General features: G+C 41.0%; 1 protein-coding gene across 4 annotated transcripts in view; it reads right to left on the bottom strand.

The window, feature by feature from the left end:
* Positions 1 to 17,933, bottom strand: part of MME (membrane metalloendopeptidase) — a 51,177-nt gene extending 33,244 nt beyond the window's left edge. Inside the window, exons 1-8 of one of the 4 annotated variants that reach the window (XM_075031240.1) lie at positions 17,686 to 17,933; positions 13,836 to 14,005; positions 12,382 to 12,417; positions 5,112 to 5,273; positions 3,461 to 3,541; positions 2,610 to 2,705; positions 2,386 to 2,504; positions 1,299 to 1,364 (exon numbers count right to left, since the gene is read on the bottom strand). In XM_075031240.1, the coding sequence (XP_074887341.1) occupies positions 1,299 to 1,364; positions 2,386 to 2,504; positions 2,610 to 2,705; positions 3,461 to 3,541; positions 5,112 to 5,273; positions 12,382 to 12,417; positions 13,836 to 13,995 (720 nt within the window). In that variant the 5' untranslated portion in view covers positions 13,996 to 14,005; positions 17,686 to 17,933. Of the gene's footprint in view, positions 1 to 1,298; positions 1,365 to 2,385; positions 2,505 to 2,609; positions 2,706 to 3,460; positions 3,542 to 5,111; positions 5,274 to 10,958; positions 11,203 to 12,381; positions 12,418 to 13,835; positions 14,006 to 17,205; positions 17,575 to 17,673 lie in introns of those variants that run through there. The other 3 variants (XM_075031237.1, XM_075031236.1, XM_075031238.1) reach the window with 3 other exon arrangements.
* Between the last annotated feature and the right edge of the window lie 254 nt (positions 17,934 to 18,187).

Below are 18,187 nucleotides of genomic sequence, written 5' to 3'. Positions count from 1 at the left end.
TGGCTAATTAAAGGGTACTGTGGTAGCAGTTTCAGCTATATGACTTCAGCAAACACATATACTTCAGCTCTCAACGACTTAAAGCATATCCAACATTAGCAACAACGGATACACAGTGCCAGTGGTAACAGGTTAATAAGAATGCATAAGAATAATAAGTAAACATGAATTAAAGAAGACCATATGAGATTTTAGGTATCTGAAGCAATTTCTATGATATCACATACTTTAGCTGCTGCATTTTTGTTCAGCAGTTGACCTAGGGGACTGTGATCTTTTCAGATCTTTCACGCAGAAAAGTGTCTTTGGTTCTGAATGGTTCTTTTTTTCTTTCTAAGCCTATTAGTGATATGACTAGTCCACCCGGACTCCACTGACACCTGCAGCACTTGCCAATCAATGCCAGTTGATCAGTGTTCAGAAATGGCATCCTTTTTGTAGTGACAGAACAGGGGTGATCCATAAGCACTCATAATCTATCTTAATACAACTTTGACAGTTATGATATACCTCTTGATTCAGCTATGAAGCCTGGCAGAAGCTGTGTAACAAAGCTAAATTGTTTCATGTTTATTTCCTTCCAAGAGGTCCTAAATAGTCAAGTAGCTGTTCCTCTTCTGACTTTCATAATCACACAGGAATTGTGTGGAAAAGCTACTTTTCTTCCACATATATGTTCAGTGATTACAAGAGAAAGGGAAGAGAAGGGAGGGGGACACAGGAAGGGAGAGAGGTTGGGATGTCCGGGCTGTAGTGATGTCAGAGGAATGTGCACTCTTCTCATCCAGTGCAGAGACAATTGGTACATACTAGCAGCTGGAGTCTAGACAAAAACCCCTTGGCTCCTAGTGCTGCCAGGAAGATCAAACTAGGTCACTAACTATTATGGCATAATATTATAACACCTCATCTTCAGGACACTTGTTATACTCCCTCCCATTCTTAGCTAACTTATTTCTACTTGCCCTTAATCTCATTTCTCTGTATTCTCTTCATTCCCCTTTTGGCTCTCTTGCCTTCTTGCTCACTTACCCATGTTAGAACTTCTTTCTCCAGTCTGTCACACATACTATGCTCACCTGCAGATCAACCTTGCTTAAATGCTCATCATTATTACCTTTCTATTCCAGTTTCCCCAATTCTCCCAGTAGTATTTCCCAGGGGCAGTACTAGAATCTCTTTCAGGAAGGACTGTTCCTGCTCTTTGCCTATCCCCGCTCTTGAGGATATGTCTGCCTTGGAAATATAGGCTAAAACTTCTAAAATGTAGTCACTGATCTGTCAGCTCTTCATCTTACCTCTTTGTATGCACCAGTGCATTCATAGTAGTCACGAGAAGGCAGGCCAAGCCCAGGCTGATCAATCTATAAATTCAAATAAAAATTAAAAAGTGCTTAAGGACAAAATGGCATAGCATTGTACTATTCTTTTGTCAATTACAGGTCACTGATACTTCACTCTTGCCAAATTATCTTCTGGCCAAAGGGGAGTTTCTCTCTCATTCTGTTGCCCTCCTTTAATTCCTTTCACTCTCCTTATATTTTTTGACTTTCTTTTCAGTCTTTCTGTTCTGTTGCTGAACAATGCATGCTATGCATAACCAGTGTGAAAACAGTGCATGTACAGAAGACGAAACAGTCCTCAGTCAAGCAAGGCAGTTACTGCATCTTTGAAATTCATTCATGTGAAGTAGTCAAGGATCTATCTACCCATTGACAGGAAAGATGAGACTTTTGCTCTTGTAACTGTTGTGTCTCAGGAGTAGCTGGTGAAGATTCACCATACGTAATACTGCCTTCCTCTGGATTTTCCATTTTCAGAGATCATCTTACGTTTATAGGCAGGGGACTCTTGACATACTCCTTATGCAAATGTCCTCAGCCACTTTCATATCTGTGCCAGCAGGTCCTGTTAGTACTTTGGCATCTGAATACCTTGTAAAAACAACCCCTTTGCTGGGCTTTCTGCCACTGGGATCATAGCCCAGGTTTTCAGTGACAGAGCTTTCTGCCTGAAGTACATGGTAAGGAAATCATGTTTACTTATTTGCTTGCATGCATATATAAGTAGATCATGTCTGTCTTCTGTCCAGTGTATGCATAAATTGTGTCTGTATGTCTATATATGTCTCTGTTATTCTCATCTCACTGAAAGTAACAGCGTATGAGTGCACAGAATAAAGATATTGACTTTGAGAATGGACAGAGCACTGTGAAACTGATAATTTAAGTTTGAAAACGACATAGATTCACAAATTCATCTACCACTTACTCTGGTAAAATTCAAATCACTAATGTTTCTCCTGGTTAACATTTATGTCTATGCTTCTAGTTATTTTGCTGCACTTTTATGATCAACAAGGCAATGCCACCCAGGGAGACTTACATGAATGATATGTGCTGTGGAGTTTTTATCATCCGTGCCAACAAAAAAATTAATAAGGACCTTTTTTCCATATCTGGAGTTTAGCTGTGCAATAGCTGTCTCAGCTGTCCAAGCAGTACCTAAGCAAATGAAAGGTATACTCAGCTTCTATTTTTGGTAAGCAATGAAAAGTACAATAATTTAAAAATTTTAACTGAAAAGGAAAGAAATACAGATTATCTTACCGTAGGAAGAATCCCAGTTAGTTGTTGCTACAGGCCAGTCAGATACCTTTGGCAATAAACTGATTAAAGGCCTTCCACCTCTGCTATCAATGATAGCTTTTGGAAAAATTAAAATGAGTTACCATGACAATTTAAAACACACAAATGTTACACTATTATAATGAGTTCAGAATAATGAGGCTGAGAAATATGTTTTCACCATCACCACAATAGAAGTATGCTCTGATGTGTGACTGTACTTTAACATTTAATTTAAAAAATGTTTCAGTCATGACTGCAAACAGCATATGCAAATCCTTGTGACCATGACATTGAAGAACAATTGTATTTTCACTCTACAGATATCTTGAAATAATATTTTTAAGAAGTATTAGTAACTTTATAGAACCTATAAAAACATGTGATTTAGGAAGCACTGCTAACTGTTTTACTGCTCCTCATTCTAGTGGCAGCATCTAGCTCAGATTCTTGAAAGAAATGATCTCCCTGTCTTTCTAGAAGCCTGGCATGCTAGTCATTTTTCACCTCATCCCTGATAATTTTTAAAAGAGAAGTTAACTCACATTTAACTGAAAGAATTTGAGTTTAAATATCTGCAGCAAACTGGTAACTGAAGATCAATGTAATCTCACCTAAAATATCAAAGCTAGTAAAACAGGAGATATAACACTAATTTTACTATTGACATTCTTATTTGACTCTATAGAATGGATACATTTTAGTTTTCATGACGAATTTCCAAAAAATTATGCACAGAAACTAGGATGATATAGGTATAGCTGACTGTGAAGATGGGATTCTTTGGATGATAATTTATGTATCCTATAGGCATAAATTCAGGAGACACTTACTTTCATTTATGCACGATCTGTACAGAGTTTTTGCCTTCTGCACTGCTGTTATATCATTACTGCTTGGTGTGTCGAGGACATCTGAAACACACAGACAACAAATGTATCTTAATATCTAATCTTTATTGGAAAGATACTGAAGGAACCATAGTGGATACCATCCTGAGGACCAGAGGGCGGACAATAAGTACTCCGCATCCATCTCAAATTCCAGGGAAGCTTTGCCTTTCAAAAGCCGAGGGTAGAAAACTTTGGAGATTACATGGCTTGCAATTGCATCAGTCTGTGTTAATAAACTGAGCATAAAGGAGTCAGGTAGATACTCTGTGGATCACCCTTGGCAAAATACAAACGCTCCGACTTTTCAGGGACAGTTTTTAGGTGACCAAGCTATTGTGTGAAGAGAATTGCTGTCAGGACTCTAAGTGTACCAGCAGGCTCTAACTACACTGACCAGCCTATACCCATCTTTTCCTGTAATTCTATCCCGCAATCTCTTCACTGTAGCCAGGAGTTTAGCTGTTTGTGTTCAAGGTCTGCTTTGGTATGGTGCAGCTGTGTGGCCGTGGATCATACTTTCATGAAAACAGTTAAATTGTAAGAGCAAGCTGTAAGAAGCCTCATCTGGTGCCTCTACTTGCACACCCTATGCCTGTTGGCTCAGGAGCAGCAGTCCAGGTCAACTCCTTGTCCATGCTCTCATAGGTATGCTGGACCTTGCCTGGCTGACTTGCCTGAGACCTGCTGCATGACTATGGACTTGTCTGGTGATCATGGGGCTGTTGGCTGAACCCAGTCACTGTCACCGGACCTGCTCTGCTCTTCTGGTTTGGATCCTGTGGGACTGAGCCCCTCGTCTGTGAGGCCTCTGTCCCTGCCTGCCTCGAGTGACAGTCAGCTCCTGGATCACCTTCCCTTGTGGGGCAGCCCACTCTTGCCACTACTTTACAATTACTCCAGTTACTACTTTACAATTTCTTTGCTCCACAGAAACTGAAGCTTAAGGAACACCATGGCATCCATAAACCGCAAACCTGGCAAAACCAGAAGACATGCAAAGTAATCTCAGTCTGAGAGCGCGGTTTGGAGAATGTTTCATGAGCCTGAGTTCTTTGTTATTTTCATCTGAGAAAAGGGAATATGGACAATTTGACACTATTACATTTTGTGGAAAAAGGAATATTTGTAAGTTTATGATATGACTAGTTAGAAAATTGCTTGCCTGCTCTTTGGGATTTAGCTGATGGAATACAGATATGCAGGACATAGGGCTGCCAGAGAGCAACTTCCAGCATTTCAGCTGACTTGGACACAGGCAGACCTCTTTCTGCTTCACCTAGCGTGGCTGCTATTGTTAGTGCATGAGGGTAATGATATGGATTTCAGTTGTTTTAATATGCAGATGAGCACACAGAGTACAGATATCAGAAAGGTCAGGTCTGATCAACTCTGCTCCAGTGTCAGACACAACAGCGTCTTCCACAGCATTCTCCAAGCAAACAGTTTGTGGTAGATTTGTCCTGAACCAAACACAAAGAAACTGAAATATTCGGTAGTATTTTAAGCTTTGCTAGACAACCACATCATATTAGGATAACATGTAAGCCAAAGAAGAAACTTTATATAGTCCACAAACATAAACCCCACTGACCTTTTAAAACAACTTCTAGTTCGTCTCTTAAAATGTCAAAGTTACTATAACGGGAGCTGGTTTCTGGAATGACGTTCCTCTTAAGCCATCCTCCACAGGCATATTGGTAAAAATCATTACAAGGCTCTGCAGTGGTGTCCATATTCTCAAGGATACGGGCTGCTGCAATATGAGACAAATTAAGGCATAAAGAATCCTTAGAGAAAATAAATGAATACATTTGTTTGCTTTGAAGAGGGAAGTAATAAATGTATTTCCTTTAGTTTAGAATAGGCTCAAGCCTACTTGAATGTTGTAAACTAAACAAAGTACTAGTAAGTGCACAACAAATTACTATTCCTTTACTGCCCATAACCTATATACTTTTCTGTTGCCTGTGTTTACTGATGGGTAAACTGACTAATGTTCCTACTCCCTGTGAGTGGTTGCTTAGTTTTAAATGAAATGTAAGATGTTTCATTTACTGACTTACACTTTGCACTGAAATGTGGTGAAAGGAGAGATTAAAAGCACAAGACATATCAGAGGCTAAGTATCCACTGTGATGTAATTTAAGTAATTAATATGATGTAGGCTCAGCTGAATCTATTTCAATAAAATAATGACTTTGTTGTACCGATTAAGTTCTTGTCAAGAAAGTTTTCCTATTAATGCTTTTCTGAATCTACATAGATTTTTTAGACCTATTCCACCTTTTATTCTAGAACTGATACTGCCGCATCCTATCCCTACTGACCCTCTTGAAGTGGCTTGTCAAAGACTAACCAGTCACTGACTGATCGTGACATGGGATTCTCTAGTGAAAACTGATTCCTTGATGACAGTTTCCCAGCTGCTCTTCATAAACCTGTGCTGCTACTTTTTTGTATTCCTCTTCCACCTATACTGCTTTCACCACTAGTATGCTAGCACAAAGTCTTTCACAGAAAGGAGAAATGCTAGGAGTCAAGCAAGAGCTAGTGATACCTCTGAACTCCCCAGGACACTGAATATCCTTCCCATTTTTCAGACATTATTTTTAGTAAATGGTGAGGCTTGTGATTTCCAGTGTTCATCCCACCCACATGGGTGAGCCAAATATTTATAGTTATTTCTCCAGTACTTTCAATATTTTCCATGTCTGTTATGCTGGTGGAAATGAGAGGTGGATAGACAGGCAATAGTATTTATGTTGACTTGCCTCCTCCCACCCCTCGTTTTTCTTGGGATCTTCAGTTGGCTTACGGTTGTTGTATTTGAGGCCAACATCTGGTAGTTTTACAATGTTCCAGTCCTTGGAAGATGGAAAAAGCCATGAACACAGGCATTTTCAATTTTAGACTGCTTCAGTAGCATAAAAAGCATTGCGGAAATAGGTACAATGCCTAGGACCTGATTCTTTTTCTTCTGAAGTCAATGTCAGGCTGACTTCAATTTCAGGGATACAGCATCAGGCCAACAAGAATAGACTGTGAAATTCAGTCATGTTTTTACTAAGTTTGACACTTGCTTTTTACTCATTCTTGAGAAAGCCAAGCATCCAGTCCTACTGTCCAGTAGAGCAAGGAATTTCCCTGCTGCCTGTAAACTTGGACAACAGGCAATGGGCACATACAGAAATAAGAAAAAAATATCCTATTCAACTTAAGAAAAAACTTCTTACTGTAAGGGTTGTCAAACACTGCAATAGGCTGCCAGGGAAGTTGCGAAATCTCCATCTGGGGAATAATCAAAACCTGACTGGACAAGATCCTGAGCAACTTTCTCTAGTTGACCCTGCTTTAAGCAGTGCTGTTGGACTATGTGATCTCCAAAGGTCACTTCCAACCTCAACTTTTCTGTGATTGTGTAAAAACTCTGGTACTTGTTTCTGACTAGTTTGTCTTATTTTCTTTAGGAGAAGGGGAGTGTTTTGAATGATGCACTTTATTCCTGTCCTAGCTCCATCTATTTGCTGTAAAAGAGGAAGATTGCTAATTATTACTAACATCTCCTGTTTTAAGGGTATCCTTACAAATCTCTCTGCTAGGCTGGAGCAGCATCTGAAGGGCAACACTGTCCCTTGGATTATCTTGGCATGTGTTAGTCCAGCAGCAAAGTCTTTAATAGCCAGGACTGGACATTGCAGCTCACTCATTCAGAGCAGTGTGCCAGCCCTGTCAAAAAGTAATGGCAGGATAGATAAATCTTCTGACACCAAGAAAAGATGGCTCTTACCTACTGTCTTTTGTCACTTTTGCAAAAAAAAAAAAAAAAAACCTCCAACAAAACCCAGGAGAAATCCACATCTTGCATAAATCTGAGAAATTACTAACAGTTTATGTAATATCAAACCTTGCTTTAACTGTGGAATCAGGTTGCTCTGGTTTGTAATCAGCATCTGTTTAATCTTCCTTGCCTACTACTGTCACACAAAAATAATCATCTATCATAACTTTTCTGCTGTAAAGTCCAGGCTAGCCAATATTAGCCAATCAACTTTTATCAAAACTTGAAGTTTAAATACTGCAAACATAACAGAAAGAGCTCAGTCATGGGAACTGTAGTCTTTCACTTAGGGCTTCATGTAAAATACATGGACTAAGTATCCAACTCAAGAATACTCTCCTCAAAAGTGTAATTTGTACCTCTGAACCCCAAGATAACCACCCAGTATTTGGCTGATACCATGGATGTATTAAAATCAATGAAATGTGATTTTGTTATCAACCAAGCCCAGAAGCATAAAGACACATGAATTGCCCCTTCAAAGTCAGTGGGACAATTAGGCTGGACAGAATCCAAAACATGCTCTAAGTTATTTATAAGTTGATACTTGTGCCCAAAGAAGTTTATGGTAAGTTCATGGCTGTACACACTGAGACATTTTTGCTCTGGAATAAGTGTGAGACTGATGAATATTTTATTTTAATTCTAATAGGTTAATTCATACGTATACAAATACAGATATTACATGGTATACTTTTCATTAGTCCTCAGTATTGCTTTGATGAACCAGTGTTTGGGTTTGTTCCTATTCTCACTTGTTTTTCAATTTCCTAACTGTCACTGAAGAATGTAGAGCCTTATCTCTATTACTTTTAATGATTAATTATATTGTGGTACTCCTGATTGCCAGTTGTTGCTTTAATAGCTTACAAATAAAGTAATATAGGCTAACATAACAACCAGTGACCTGGGGAGGATATAGGAGAAACACAATATGCTTACCTAGGTGAAACTGGTATGAGAGAGATCAAAATTCCCTATTCTCACCAGTCTGTGCTGAGCTGAGTAAAATTAGCAGACAGTATGTCAGCTTATTAAAGAATTTTCAAATGTAGCAATTACATGCTATCTTCATGTGCTACACTAGAATGGATTTCACAAACCTTGCTAACATTACCATGCAGTTACTGATATTTTACTGTGTGTGTAACCAGTGGAATTTTCATTACATTTTTTCTTCTGGTCATTCTTCTGGTCATTTATTTGAAGCTCTTCTAGTAACTGTACTACAAATTCTGTCAGTATCTTCACTTTATTCTTTTTCACAGGCTTATACCTATTGCAAAATTTTGAAATTCATTGCAAAAAACTGTCACAGTATTGGTCAGTTATGGTGCAAGGCATTACTATTTCACTTAATGTCTATTGCTAATTATAGTTCTTGAAACAGAAGTTAATACTTCTGTCTTTCTATCTGCAGCTATCTGTCGAACTTTTCCTGTATGTTATTGTACATGGTCTGGAAGAAGCAGCCAAATTAAAGATGAAAATGTTACAAAATTCTGGTTTCAGTAATATTAAACTTGTAGATTAATCCCAGTAAGAATATTATTAAACAGAAAGAATACAGTTTATTTCTCTGGATTAAACACTTTACATTGCATTTTTAAAATACTAATTTATTTTGTTATTAAATTATATAATCCTGACAAACTCTTTGAACTATTTTTTAACCTCTTGGAGCACTGAAGGCCTGAGCAGATGCCAGCTAACCATTCTGGGCTCCTGATTCACAGTGTTCTGCTTCCGGAGCCGAGAACTCACTCACTCTAGTGACCACCTAATTGAACAAGTTTTCTAGGTGATTACGTCCTTACCAACACTTGCCTCCCCTTTTCATAATCTGACTATATTCCATTTAATGGCCATACAAGTGTGGAGAAGGCCTAATACTTCTATAGCAATTTCTACATTAAATGCATCATACCATGGTGGGACATGGAAATCCTGGCTCAGTTAATAAACAACAATTTTAAATTCAAGCTGGTCATTCCCAACATTGCTTAGAGCTATCCATTCTAAATCATTTACAGACAGATGCAGCATTTGGAACTGACAGTTCTGTAACAGCTAGCACATCCAAACTTCATGTGGGGGCTCCCTGATCCTAACTGCTTCCTGCATACTAAGATTTCATTGCTACAACAGTCTAATAGACTGTGCAGATTTTTAGCTGCTTCTGGTAATTGACCCTTGCTAGGCAGAAACACATACTAATGCTACAGATCATAACATGGTCTGAAGTAAGGGTTCTAGTTTGACATCATTGCTTTTGCATCTGTTTAAATCTTACTTGAGGTATAGCCCCACAGTTAAAACTTAATTATAAAGATTGTAATTTAATCAGATACACTGGTTGCCTCCCTGGACTCTTACAGTACGGTAAGTAAACACCAAGTATTAACACCTAGTAAAATACAAAAGCTGTCTTTCACCCAGTTGTAAATTTTATGGGTTCCAGGCTGGAGTGTACAGTTCTTGCACATGTAGTAGTAGTTACTCACAAGAGCACTCCCCCTGTCTGCAGTGGATCAGCTTCCATGTCCTATATAGGGACAGCAGAATGTGGATTAAAGAAAACCTCTATGATGTCAATTAGATGATTTTCCTGCCAGTAAAAAAAACTTTCATAGAATACATTTATAGCACTACCCTGGCATTTTACATGTTTTGAGACTGAATTCTCACTATTTCTTTAGGAGTTATTCTTTCAATGTTTGAACTAGACAATTTGTAGAATACGGGGCAGTTGATAGTAAATGAGATAAATGTGTGAATAAAATAAAGCTGTATTTAATGAAAAGTGAAAAGAGATTATGACATTAGAACCACACCGTACATTTCTATTTTTGGGATGTTTTAGTCTACCTACCCTTTTTTCTCTTTTTATATTTCATTATTATCTCTGTTGAATTGAGGCAATTTATATTTTAAAAAAATGCTCCTTCTTCACCCCGTTATGTAATTTTGTAAGCCTGCCATTTTTCCTTATCAGTGTCCTTACTGTAATCCTTTCACAATTTTACTTCTGTATTGAGAATCTTACATTCAGTAAGAATGTTTATTTATCCCCTTAAATATCTGCATGCTGTTAAATCTTTTAACAGAAGCATAAAAGAGTAAAACTATTCTGCTTAATTCATTTAGCCACTTCTTGCTAGGTCTTCAGTTTACATTGTGGCTTATTTCTCCAAACCTTCTACTGCTTTTCCTTTTGGAGTTCACTCATCATTATATAGTCTTACCTGAACTTTTTTAACAGATATGCATAAGTATTTAGCCAAAACCGAGCATCTTCAGAGATGCTGGACTTTGGCTACTGTCTAAAATGTGACCTAAAACGAGTAGTCCCACAGAAGTAAGGAAACCAATATAATGACCTTTCTACGCTGTTTCTGGCATGTCTGCAAGTCTAAACGGGGCCTACGAATCAAAACCTTTTGGAAGCCTCCCATGGGGTGCTGTGTATGTCAGATTTCCTAACAACTGTACTTAACTTACATACACTTTTGCTTGCAAGCACATACATTTTTCTTGCATGTTGACTGTCAAATCCTTTACTACTCCTCACCACCCTTCCTGTTTCTCCTATTGACATACCTGGTCTCTGTCTTCTCCTAGGGCTGTCTTTTCTCTCAACTTCCAGAGAGGCCAGTCATGACGTACAGAATCTATGTAGAAGTTATGAGTTCCACTTGACGTGAAGATAACACATAGCTATCAGGGTGTCTATGATGCTTTTCAATAGGAGGTTACCAAGGTTGAACAAAATGCCAGAAGTTTGTTTGGTAAGCTGAGAGGTCACAGTGTGGGTGCTGGGAAATGATCCATGTTCTAAGTTTCCGCTTTAGATTTCTTGCCACCCTCTGTGACTGGGCCACAGCCTTTGTGAACTGTGGGGCCAAGTTATTCTACAGGGGTGGAGAAAGCGAAAGAGGAACGCCTGCCAAAAAGTAATATGAAGAGTGTGATTTCAGGGGTCCCAGCTTCGGAAGCTTCCCAAAACCCCACATAATCAAAAGAGTCCTGTTATAGGGGTATATAGATATAACAAGGTTGATTATACATTGGCAACGTAGGGCTCTCCTCCTGACTTGGAAAAAACTTGCTGCAAGGGCATGAAGAACTGTCAACTATTTGACCATGGAAAATGGCATGAAAGGAGAAAGCAGGGCAGAGCTGGCATAGAGCCCCTTTGAAATATATGTTGGCACAGCCAGCTAAATGCTTCTTTCTTTTGAGGAATGAGAGAGAGAGGCTGCTTCTGAGCCTAGGATCAGTCTGTATTAATGAGGTGGAGGAAGTGTTAGAAAGAGAATGGGGACATTTAGAAGCAAATTAGGCAAAAAAGGAAAACCAGCATTCATTGATCTGGAGGAGAAAACAGAAAGGATAAGAGAACTACAGGTGAGGGGAAAGGGAGAGCATTGATAACTACCACTTGACCTACTACAAGAGGATATGTATTATGGAACTCGGCATTCCTCTGATGCATTTTAGTAGCTTTCTAGCAGAGTTCAGACCGGGATGTCACCGAAGTATTTTTTTATGCATTTGTTACTAAAGAATGAAGTTAGCTTGTCAGACTATAAAATTTGGAAATTTTTTTGACATGATTAATATTGCATCTCCTTAAACATGGCTATCAGTGATCAAGACTATTTTTATGTACCTTCGTCAGAGACACAGCCTGTGCTTGAATTCTGACTTGGAGGTAGGTGTGGGGAAGAGCCATCTTCTGATTGACTTAAAGCATTTCTGAAGCTGGAGGCATTCTTTGGAGAGTCTGTTTCTAAGTCTTAAACTAGCCAGACCCTGATGACTTTGTAAGATCCAACAATATCATATCACATCACAAGGTTTTACATTTGTAGAAGAAATATGCTAAGAAAATTATTTGGGTTAGCAGATCCCAGGCCTCATTGTGCCATACTTGTCTGCAGTTAGGTGGGAACATTACATGGTGGTAATTTTCTTGAAAAATATAAAAATTAATTTAAAAGGAATGTATTTTAATTCTTACCTGATTTTATACAGTCTGATGTCTTGCAAACCCCATCTAAAAAAGAATACAGTCATATTCTTAATTCTTTATTGAATATATCTAAAACCTATTGTAAATATTATTTTCATTGACAGTCACTTTAGAATTGCATTTAATTGCAGTATACAGTAACATAAAGATGAATGGACACCTCCCACTCAGCAAGTGATTTATAAGATCAGGCTCTAAAAAATATCATGTTCATCCCTTTAGGGTCTTTCAGTGCTAGTCACTCATCATTTGGAATTTTTGTAGTCATCAGAGGAAAATGTTCTATCAATCAATTAGGGGTGGGCAAAATATATTTATAACAAAGAAGAAATTTACAGAAAAATAGCACAAGAACTGAAGGCAGCTGCAAAGTCAGTTTGAATTTAGCAATACCCTTCAGTGACAAAAAGGTTTTGGAGGAATTAACTGAAAATTCTGAGACATTCACTCTGAAGTCTTCTAAACAAAATACAACATTCAGGAACATGAAAATGTTTCCTTTTGAGACTTTAGAAACAAAATATTTTTTATTTTCCATTTCAGAATGGCATTTTTCCATTCCATATTTGAACTAGACTATAACAAAAACTTTAAACAAAATTATTACGTCCTTTAAAATGAACCAAAGCATTTCATTTCCAATCTAAGGGAACATTCTAGTTTGACCCCAAATGGAAATTTTAGCTTCTCTGTATTATCTTTTCCAAAAAATTATCAGCGTATTTAGCCCTGAATGGAATTATTTTCAAATATTTTTGTATGGCTGCTGAATCACAAAACCTCTTAGTATGACTACACTTACTAAGAGCCCTTGCTGCAACAGATTGTAAAAGGAAAAAATAGGATTTTCATATATATTCAGGAATATGGAGGAAGCACTTCAGTTTGGTTTTCTTCAGCAGTCTTGTATTTTGTAGAGGTTTTTTGCTTACTGAAGTATTAATTACAAACAGAAGTATTGCTAAGTCAGAACAAGCAAATGTTTTGTGTTTACCACAACTTTGCATGAACAAATGAATTTACAGAGCCCCTTTTGGAAAAAAGCAGTTTTGTGGCAGTGTCCAGCAGTAAGTGTGGATGCAGCTTTATATTTCAGATAATTGTGTCATACTGTCTAGTGACATACATATGAAATATGGTTATGATGTAGCAGCTATTAATCATCTAATTTTACACACTGGGTAAGGTACAATTTTCTATTATTGAGCAAATAATTCTGAGCTGACCTCATTTTATTTTCTTAATGTTTTATGTAGTGCAGCTATATATACCATGCAACACAGTCTTTTCTAATACAACATTTTAATGTAGTGCAACTTCAATTTTTTTTACTATATACTAACAACTGGATTCCCTTTAGTAAAGCAGTTTTTCTTAATTTCTTAAAACACTTTTATATTCATATCTATTTGTACATTTACAGACAGTTTAAGTGTACTTACCATCATATGTTGCATACAGAACTATCATTGTGATCGCTACAATAGCTAGCAGAATCACTACAACAGCTAGCCCTATTTCCAGGCCACTCCATCGCAGTTTCTTCTTTGGTTTTGGAGCATTCATTTCAGTTATATCCATCTGGCTTTCTGACTTGCCCATAACCCAGCGTCTGAAAAGGCAAAGGGAAAATGCACTGGCGGACTTATACTGAGCCACAGGTCTCGAAACTGACTCCTCAACTGCACACTAACAAAGATGTTTTCTAGGTGAGTTTTCAAATAATTTGTAATACTACTAGAATGTCAATCATGAAATTAAAAATTCTCTCCTCTCTCTCTCTTGCACACACACACACACAGAGGTACATACTATGCGCTATTTGTCATTTACGGAGAACAGAAGACTGGTCTTCCTTCATGTGAAGAGGCCACCAAATAGAAAAGGGAGGCTAATAAACCAAACCCTCTTTTTACAACGTACCTGTGTGGTTTAATCTTGTATGATGGTACAGGAATTCACAAGCAAGCAAAAAGCAAGTCTCCCTACTTGAATAAAAATTAACTTAATCTGCCAATTACTTATCTAATGCCAAAGGTCAAAATATGCCATTGTGCTTTGCTGTCATTTCTTCAAATATGATGTAAGCAATTCTTGACTACAGCTTTACAGCTGTCTCTAAAAATAGGAAAAAAAAAAAATTCAGGCTCTGCTGGGCGCCTGTCAAATTCACACTGAAGATAGTGAGTCTTCACAGTAATTTTTAAAGAAGTGTGACCAAGTCTCTCTTTTGAGGTTAGAACACTGTAAATTAGAAGTAACTACAACACATACACACAAAACTGGTGGGAGCGTGAATGGACTTATGCTCACTCATGAAATGTGTAGGCAATAGTAGATTTTAAGATTTTATTTCTGTCACTTTTTACAGATAACTTGGCCACCTTTTGCAGTACTACTGTTTTACAGTTCTTTGCTCTCTCTTCATCTGCTCCCATTTATTTACGGCCAGACCTTCCTCTCCTGACAGGGATTCAAATTCCTATATATACAGCAACGTATTTCTCAGTATTTCACAATGAAAACTCAACAATTTCTATTAACAGCATTTCCTGGGGATCTTTACATCCACAGATAAAGTACACACCCTTTCCATTCAATGAGGAAGAATATGAGAGTTCCACTGGGATAAATAATGGAAACACCTTCATTCACCAGACACCTCATAAGAAGGTCAACCAGTGGTGCAGGTCAGGGCATTCAAGTCCTCTTGTATTCATCACACCCTTTTTTCCCCACTCTCTGTAAGTTGGTGTAACAGCAGTAAGGGAACCCTTCCCAGTTTCTGCATCCATTCAAGTCTAAGACTTGAACTTAATTATTTTAGTTTTAACTGTATTACTGGCTTGTATTGATCTTTGTCTCCTCAAGCTGCTGCAATCTTTCAGATATCCAGTCTTTGCTTTTCCTCTGGACCTTCTGTTTCTGCCTGATAGGTGTTCCTTTGTTTCCAATAATCTCTTCCTCTCTTTGATGTCTACCTCACCTAGAATACTAGCTCCTCCACTGCAAAAACATGTCACTGAAGTGACTATGTTTATTAATAAAGGTGTCAAATAACTCGGTATTATGGACCTAAGTAAACAGAGATTTTGTGTTCCATGTGTTTACACAATACCTGTCTCAGTGGATCCTTGGATACTACCACACTAACACTGTTTCTCTACGTTAATGAGAGAACATTTTATTTCAGTGTGTCTCATCTCCCCTTTTGTCACTACTCCCTGGACATCAAGATGCATGACTGGCAGTGTCAGAATCACTGGTCTTCTATGGCTCAGGAAGTTGGAATCCTGCAAGGTCTGCCCAGCCTCTGTCTTTCCAAACCCATGGGGACCATTACAACTGCTTTCATTTCCCTCATGAGCCGCTATTTTTCTCTGAAGAGTAGGTTTTTGGTCAAATCAGCAAGTGGTTTCTGAGGCACAGGATTGAAATCCCACAGAACCACGTAAAAGAGCGAGCTATGTAGAGAAATTTGCCCTGCATTAACTGTGAGCTATAAATGCATAGATAATAGAAAAGCAAATTAACAGTTATACCCTTCTCACTTCCAGTCATATTAAGCAGCAAAAGATGTTATTTATATTGACTAAATACTGACCAGTCCCAGAATCCTCTGAATAGCTGGAGTCTAATTTAAGAAATGATGCTTATCTTCTGACTCTGATGGTGTCTTTAGAGCACTGAAAACACAGTTCATTAGTGCAGCAAGAAACACTGTACCTTTCATGTGCAAATATGTTCCTTACAGTCAGCTAAGTTTTTCCAAGTGAGCTAATCTTTCTGTTCCTCCAGGAGTGTTCCTCATGTTTAAAGGCATCCCACTGACTAATTTTTACTTCCAGTTATTTAGAGAACTTATCCCATCTGCATTAAGGAACACCAGGTGAAAGCTTCTTTATGTGCTAATTGCAAGCACAGCAAAAGTATAAGTATAATTTAAGCATATATAAGCCTAGGTATTACGGTTTTCCTACATTTCTCTTACGGCTTCCGTGATCTCCCCTACTCTGCCTGCTAACGCTTAGATACAACAGAGAGCTGAAATTACTTTGACTGATCTGGTCTAGGTGGCATAGAGAGTTAACGCATTAGCTTTTCTTTTCGGGATGCGCACATGAAAAATCGACTTGTGCCTTACTTGGTTCTCAGTGTAGCCTCTACAGAAAACGTAGCACGTCACAAGAATACTTTTAAATTTTTTTTAATAACTTGCGTAGCGTGTACCGTGCAGACGAGCTGCCCCAGGCGCGGTAAAAGCGAGACGCAACCGGTAGGGACGGCTAGGACGCGCCACGGGCCACGCCGCCGGTCAGCCCCATCCGCGGGGCTGGCAGAAAGCAGCCGTACCGGCCGCACGGCGGGGACGGCGCGAAGCCCGACCGGCGTTCGGCTCGCTGCCGCTTATAAGCGCGGCCCCGAGCGCGGGCTCTCGCGCCGCCGGGTGGCGCCGCGGGCCGGGCGGGCCGGGGCCGCCCTGGGCGGGGAGGGGCCGCCGGGCCGGGGCCGCCGCGGGCAGCGGCCGGCCGGGCCGCGCCGGGAGGGCGCTGGGCGCCTCGGCCCCGCCGCGCACGGCGCGGGCTGCCGAGGCGTCCCGCGGGCTCGGGGCGCTGCTCGAGGGGGCGCGCCCCGCGGCCGAGCCCGGCCCGCCCCGCCGGCACGCCGCCCCGCGACCCAAGCTGCCGGAGCACGCTCCTACCGCGCGGACGGGGCAGGAATCCCCGCCAGGACGGGGAAGCGGCGCGGGGACCCGTCCGCCCGTCCACGCCGCCGTTTGCCCGCCGCGCTCCCCCCCCCCGCCGTACTCACCGGCTGGCGCTCGGAGGGGGTCCGACCCCGGGGCCGCCGCACGCATCCCCGACCGGCGCCGGGCGGAGGCGGGCGCGGGGCGCCCCGAGCCGGCGGGGGCAGCGCCCGCGGGTCCCGGGGGAAGGCGGCGCGCAGGCTAGGCTGGCGGGACGCCGGGCGGCCGCCGGCGGGGCTCAGCGCCCGGCCCGCCCGCGGGCAGCGGCAGGGGCCCGGGGCGCCGGCATCGCCGGGACATCAAAGCCCGGGGCGCTCCCCGCTCCCCGCGCCGGCTGCTCGCCGCTGCCGCCGCAGAGCCAAGCTGCTGGCAATCAAAGGAGCCCTTGTCTGCGGGCTGCCGGACGAGCAGTTCTCCGGGTGACCTGAAGGCTTCTTCCTCTTCGCGATCATAAAAACGTGATGGGGCAGGAAACAAACAAACAAGCAAGCCGCCCCCCCTCCACCCCACCCCCCGCCCCGACAGCGACTAACCAGGCTCTTCACCTCGCAAAGCTTCCCCGAGCGCTTAGGTAGAGGAGAGAGAAGGAGCCGCCGCCTGGAGACAGGCGGTGCAGATGAGCGTTATGTCCGATGGAGCTGCCCCATTCCCGACTCGGGACCGCGGGCTCGGGAGGCCACCTCTGCCTGCCGCGGAGGAGGGTGGAAGGCAGCGAGGCCGTCCGCAAAGCGGCAGCTGAGCTGGAGTGCGAGAGCAGCCCGCACCTGCCTGCCTTCTCCGGTTCTTCATTTCTTCCCAGTCAGTTCAAGAGAAGGAGAGAGCTGATGCACAGGGAAGGTTAGTGGCTGCATGCCTGCAGTGCTTGGTGCCCGTTTCCGTGCAGACTCGTTGCCTTTGTCAAATTAATGCAGTCACATATGCTCTGCGAGATCTTGTATCCTCATTCCCCGAGTGATTTCTTCTCAGGAGGGAGACAGCTGTGACTTCTTGCACAGAGAGGCAGCTCCGAGCTCTGTCATAAGATTTCCCTGCCAACCAAGTATCAAA

Source organism: Buteo buteo, chromosome 7 (assembly GCF_964188355.1).
Source record: "Buteo buteo chromosome 7, bButBut1.hap1.1, whole genome shotgun sequence".
NCBI classification, from domain to species: domain Eukaryota; kingdom Metazoa; phylum Chordata; class Aves; order Accipitriformes; family Accipitridae; genus Buteo; species Buteo buteo.
Note: the sequence above shows the minus strand (reverse complement) of the source record. Positions and strands in the feature narration are given on the sequence as shown.